The following is a 6134-nucleotide window of genomic DNA, read 5'->3' as shown; positions in this document are numbered from 1 at the left end:
TTCATTTACGGTAAATGTGACGTTTACCCATCAGAAAAGAAAAGACCACAACCTAAACTGCATCTGCTTCAACTGCTCTCAACATCTTTCTACTGCATCTCTGTTAACTTTTTAGAGCTTTTCTTTTAATATCTCCAAAAAATAGTCTTCAAACAGAAGATCCACTCACTTTTATAGCTGGAATTGAGCCCCAAATACTAAATGCTTAATTTCCCGTGATGCAATTCAGCTGCACCTCTCGTTAGACTTACCTTTATTTTCACCTATTATTTGAAAGGAGCATACACATTATTTAACATAAGTAAAAATTACAAAATGCAAAGGTTAGCTTAGCCAGTAATTTTAATCTTGTTCCTTGGCAGGTCGCAGACGAGACAACTACAACAAGCAGCAGACAAAAAGTAAAGTCCAAACATACTAAAAGTGTAAACAAACTAAAAGTAAAGTACAAATATAAAATATAAGTGCAAATTCCCTGAATCTGCCATATTTTACCCACTGTTTCACTGTTTTAACTTCATACATCTAAAGTCTCAACATAATCACTTCCTTCCTGATCCATTAATTACTCCTGTTAGGATTCTGTTTTATATTGGAAAAAAAAGACTTCTATGCAACTAAACTGTTCGAAATATGAAAATATCTATTTACTCAAAAACTTTGCCAAATAACTTTCCTTTAAGAACTTGACAGCAGTGTGGAAAATATTGAACATATGGTTTCTTACGACCACCTGTTTGATGAATTCTGGGACTGGTAGACTGCATTTAGAAACACTTCATATAAACCAGATTTTATTTCAACAGCTGAGTCATTTTTATTTCATCTGACTGAAACATGACTAATCAAATTACACTGCAAGTCACTAAGTTGTCAAGTTAGAAGGAAGAGGTATGTAATTGTAAGAAATGACAACATCTGAAACTAGAGGCTCAAACAGGTTTTCTGCCTCATGAATGGTGACAGAGAAACTTTCAATATTTACTGCGCTGGCATCCAAGAATATGTTTTGTCTCATGTTAAGTTCTGAAAAAGTACTTTTTTTTTCATATTTTGTGTTCAAGGTCTGGGAGTTTTACTATCTTTTAGAACAATAAAATCAGCAAAGAAACTATTTTAAATAATATCTTTAGGTACTTTGTCGTAAACAAATAATTTGTTCCTTTTTTTTATTATTATTCTTCTATAAAAAATACCAAATATAACAGTTTGACAGACATGAACTAGTAGGCTATTTTTTCCACCAACAAAGTTAATTCCTAAAGAGCTTTTAGCTGAAAACCTGGTACTGTGTGCATAAAAATAAGAGTAAACTGGAAAAGTGGGGAAAAAGATAAAAAAGTGCCAAGTGTAAAAACCCACCAATCTCCAGCAGATAAAACAGCATCTAAAACTGATGTCATTAAGAAAGACAATGAGAGGGAAAAAAAGGTATCTTTGTCAGTATATAGATAATGGTGGGTTAAGACTTCAACGCAGTACTGAAACTGAGATCTTAAGGTGATATGATAACTCCCCCCCCCCCAGAGGATACCAGGCTTGGGAATTTCCATGCCAGAAGTCAGCTCAAGTGGCTGAACTTTTCCTGGTGACAGCTTTATTTTATGCGTCAGATTTGGCAACGTCATAGTAGAGACTTCAAGCCTGCCGAGTGTGAAACCTCTGCCTCCTGTAAATATGTCAGCAAACAGGCGCTTCTTCCAGCCAAACATGTCTCTGACTCACTGGTTCTCCATCATGAGTTGGCTGTTGTTATTACAGAGACAAATCTCAATGTTCCTCATATTTGAGAGCATACACTGTTAACTCTATGATGTCGTTGCCTGAAATCCAGCTTTCAGAGAATACGGGAGGAAGCCTACACAAAAATCAAGAACCAGAGAACAACTGGTAATATTTCAAAATTTTATTAACGAACATAATCTCTGAGGAACAACAGCAGTTCTCGCGCTCTCTGTACATGCAACGGTAGAAAATAACAATTTAGAATTTTTACTTTTCAGTCCCCCCCCTCCCCTCTCCTCATTTTCAGTTTCTCTCATTTTATTTATTTTTTTGTCTTTTTTCTTCTTTTTGTTTTTTTTTTTTTACTTTTTTTTTTTCTTTCTTTTTTGTTGCAGGAAATCAACAACAGCTAGAGGTGAAAGTACTGAAAGTTCTGTTACAGCACTGACGATAGCGTTAACAACCCTCCCTCCCCCCCGGGTATACCACCCTCCCACCCCTTTAGCTGCTCCAACAATATGTACACAAATAAACTACATTGTACAAATAAAAAAAAGTTACATTGTTACATCATAATCACCTGCAGCGAGCGCACACAGCCCGTTGCTGTTAGAACCCCACATTCTACGCAGTTTTTTCAGACTAGTACAAAGAGGAGGGTGCAAAACGTCCTGGGAGGTTTTATTTACAGAGCTATGTACAGTATGTCTCTTTCACGCATTACAAGGAGGAAAATTTACACAGCGGAGACCAACTTCAAACTCAAAACATACCACAGGTGTCAGAAAAAAAACTAAACAAAACAAAAAAGATAATAAATAGGTTATTTCTCACCATTTAAAGAGTAGTTCTCCATGCTTTTTATTAGTCATTTTTCATTCTAAAAAAAGAAAGGAACAAAGAAACAGCTACAGTCTGGGTTTTAATTAAACAAAAAGCAAAAGAAAACTAGAAAAAAAAGGCTTGAAATTGTGATTCTATACAATGAAAAAAAATATATATAGCAAATATGTGTATTTATGTCCAGTAAGAAAAAGAAAAATCTAAAAAATAAACATCATGAGTGAATGTGAGGAGAGTAGAGGTAATATGTTGCTGACTGAGGTGGTGCCAGGCTAGCATCTGTATCACCACGGCCAAGTGCTCTACTGTGCATCTGTCTTCAATTCATCTCGTTAGCTGAATGTTCGTGTATGATCGGTGTGTACGGACACGTTTTAGCCTATTGCTCTGTGCAGCAGTTGGGGAGGGGGAGGTGGGAGAGTTCTCCTGACAGTCTTGTCACTATTTCAAGCCTTTGTGGTTCAAAAAAACGACTGATCACAGAAGTATAAACAAAGACAGGGCTTCAACAGTTAAAAAAAATAAAAAATAAAAGGGTTTGGGGGGGGGGCATGTGAAACGGAAATGATGTCTTGTAAACAACGGGGGGAGGGGGGCGCTCAGGGCATAGTTAGCGGTATACATTCTGCTTGATAAGCAATGTGATTGACATGCTGGAAACTGAAGAGCCAGAGATAAACACAATGTTCAAAACTACATACACTTAGCTTTAAAGAAAACACACACAAGGACTCTGAACAAAGACACCTTCTTCCCCAAAAAACTGTGAGAAACCAACAATAAAATCAAAACAAGACAAACAGGGCTTTCAAACCAAATTTCTGGCTATTTGTACGTAAATATGTTTGTATATGTAACCAGGATTTGTGTATCCCTCAAAGATATCCAGGACTATACATCTAGCCACCTTGTCTGCACAGTGTAAAAGCAACAACCACTGCACTTGACTAGACATACCATACACAGCTATGCTGAATGTGACAGTGTGTAAATAACTTAATGGTTTCAGATAATATTGCCATCAGGATACGTGAGCAGCGCTAACACACAGGCAGGTAGCCTTTGTGCTGGGTCGGGAAAGCTTTTCTAAACCACTAAAACAGATCCAATTCAAGTCATCACAAATCAACATGTCAATGTTTTTTCCTTACTATTAAAAAAAAAGAAAAATAATCAGCTTTATGTCGTTTCTTTCCCCCTCCACTATTTATGTTTATGTCCATTTACTAGTTTTGGTTTATTCTAAGATTAAGTCTCATTACTTGTCTGCCCTTCTGACATGTTTATGGCTGGTGTCACCACAAAACTGAATGATATTAGAAAGTAAGCTAACATTTAAAATCACTAGCCAAGCCCCTTGAAGATTAAGACAGACTGTTAAGAGTCCTTTTATGGGCTTTTCCAACTCTTCATCTATGCAATGTGAAAATCGGATAAGCTGTGAGGACAAGACGAAGTGAAGTGCTGAAAGACCCATGTTTTGGTGTTTGTGATGGTAGGAAATGATTTCCAATTTTTGCAAATTAAAAACAAGCAAGAAATAATCTGAAGACATTCAACACTTATGATGGTTTTGCTTGTTAATGACATCTCTCTAACTTTCCCACCCATATATATCTATGTGACTTTGCCCAACAATGAGTACATTTTTTTTTTCACTGAAAAAGGCATTTTCTTGGTTCAAAAATGTTCAGATATAATTGTGTAGTAAAGCAATGAATAATAATCCTCTGTTTATTCTTTAAATAAATCCTCAACAACTGTTTCTGCTACATCTGGGGGCTGTGTGGTGGCTGGCCTGTTTTAATCCAGAGGAGTTCTCTGTCAGTGATTTTTGTTGCGGCAACTCGCGTCCAGGTGAGTTGACTGAATCTGGAGATGGGATCATACAACTGTGCACTGGAGTCTTTCAAATACTGACAGAATCGTGTACACATTTTGGCCCATTGGATATGAACGGGGGGAAAAGTGCTGCCCAAAAGTGAACTGTACATAAAAAGATAATTTTTTATTTCTTTTCTGTTTTTTTTTTTCTTTACACTTAACTGAGTGATATTACAGTACATAGGTTATTTACAACTGTGCAGTAATGTGTGGCAAAATAAATTATCTAGAAGGCAGCAAGAATACATTGGTTAACGAATATAAAAACTGTACATAATTTACGGAATACAACTTTTTTTCTGTTTTCTTTTCTTGTTTTTTTCCCACTAAACTAATATTGGCTCTGTAGTGTTTCAAGTCACTTCCTCAGAAACAATGAAATGCCCAAGTAAAGAAATAGACAAAAACAATATCTCTCCTCCTGCCAAACCACTATTTCTCAATTGTCTCTTTGAATATCAACATTCGTTAGGTTTGTTTGTTCTGTTTGTCCTGTGGTGTTTTTGCAGTCCATGGCGGTCTGATGGGTTTGTGTCGAGAGCCAAGAGTCACCGAGGAACACTCCGGTCTGTCCTCGGAGATCTGTGCTCATCCTTTTCTGTTTAGCCAGGCTGAGAGGCTGCATGGTCAGTCTCTTCCTCTCAGACACTGGGCCCTGACGTGCTCGCACATCCTAACCTCTCTGCTGTGTTCAACCTGCTGCAGGCTTTGTCTCACTACTGTTTAGCTAGGCCTCGTGCAGTAGGAACAGAGCAGGTGTCCTATGGGTAAACGATTGAAGCCTAAAAACCATCAGTGGCTGCTTCTGGCTTCCTGGAGTCATTGAAGATCCACATGATGCACCACGGCTCCTTTCGAATCCTCCAGGTCAGCGCTGGTCTCTGTCAAGATCTCCTGGCCCATCAAGAGCCCCGTGTCAACAGGGGAGGCTTCATCTAAGGCCTCCCTCTGGACAGGCATCACGCTGTTGGGAGAGCTCTTCTCTGATACGTCCTCCCAGTGGTGATGGGTATTGAAGCTGGGGGCCAAAAACAAACGCAGAAAAGAAATCTCCGTCCGGCCTCGTCTCACCATAACCGAGTGCTGAGGAGTCGTGTCCCAGCGTCAGAGCCTCAAAACAAAAACTGTTTCTGCTTTTCACACTCTGATCAAACAAAAGAGCAAAAACTTTGAGGATGAAAGTGCAAGTTGTGTATTTGTTTTTCCTCCAGTAAAAAAAACAAGTTTCCTTCTTCATGGAAGGCTATCAAGAGCAAGTTTGTTATCTTTACTCCTTTTCTAAAGATCCATTTTTTCCTTTAGAGAGAACTCTTTCGAACTTGCTAGCCCTTTCCATTCGTTCTGTTTAACGAAGTCTCTTTGAGAAGAAGTGACTCAGACAGAGATTGATCTCGATCTGGAAGAAGTGGTGTGTCACGCAGGCAGCAGGACAAAGTCGTCGTTGACGTCCACCATGGGCACGTAGAAGGACGGCACTTCATTGACGCAGAGGGACTTGTGCCCTGCTGGGTCCAGCTCCTGGACTTTCAACTGCCACTCCATCCTCTGAACTGCGTTAAGGGCTGCTGCCTCATGCTGCTGCCGCATCAACAGACACGTCTGAGGGAGGAAAAGCAGAACATAAATCCTCTTGGTATACAAGAACATTATGGCATTGATGTCTTCACATCTTACATGAAATG

The 6134-nt window shown here is 38.8% G+C and overlaps 1 protein-coding gene across 2 annotated transcripts in view; it reads right to left on the bottom strand.

Moving 5' to 3' along the window:
* Window positions 1-2058: 2058 nt before the first annotated feature.
* ankrd11 (ankyrin repeat domain 11) overlaps window positions 2059-6134 on the bottom strand; it is a 113318-nt gene continuing 109242 nt past the window's right edge. For both annotated transcript variants that reach the window (XM_041979722.1, XM_041979712.1), the window contains one exon: window positions 2059-6051. In XM_041979722.1, coding sequence (XP_041835656.1) covers window positions 5866-6051 — 186 coding nt within the window. In that variant the 3' untranslated portion in view covers window positions 2059-5865. The remainder of the gene's footprint in view (window positions 6052-6134) is intronic.

The sequence above is a fragment of the Melanotaenia boesemani genome, chromosome 1 (genome assembly GCF_017639745.1).
Source record: "Melanotaenia boesemani isolate fMelBoe1 chromosome 1, fMelBoe1.pri, whole genome shotgun sequence".
Classification (NCBI taxonomy): domain Eukaryota; kingdom Metazoa; phylum Chordata; class Actinopteri; order Atheriniformes; family Melanotaeniidae; genus Melanotaenia; species Melanotaenia boesemani.
The sequence above is the reverse complement of the archived record's forward strand: the minus strand, read 5'-3'. Positions and strand labels throughout refer to the sequence as shown.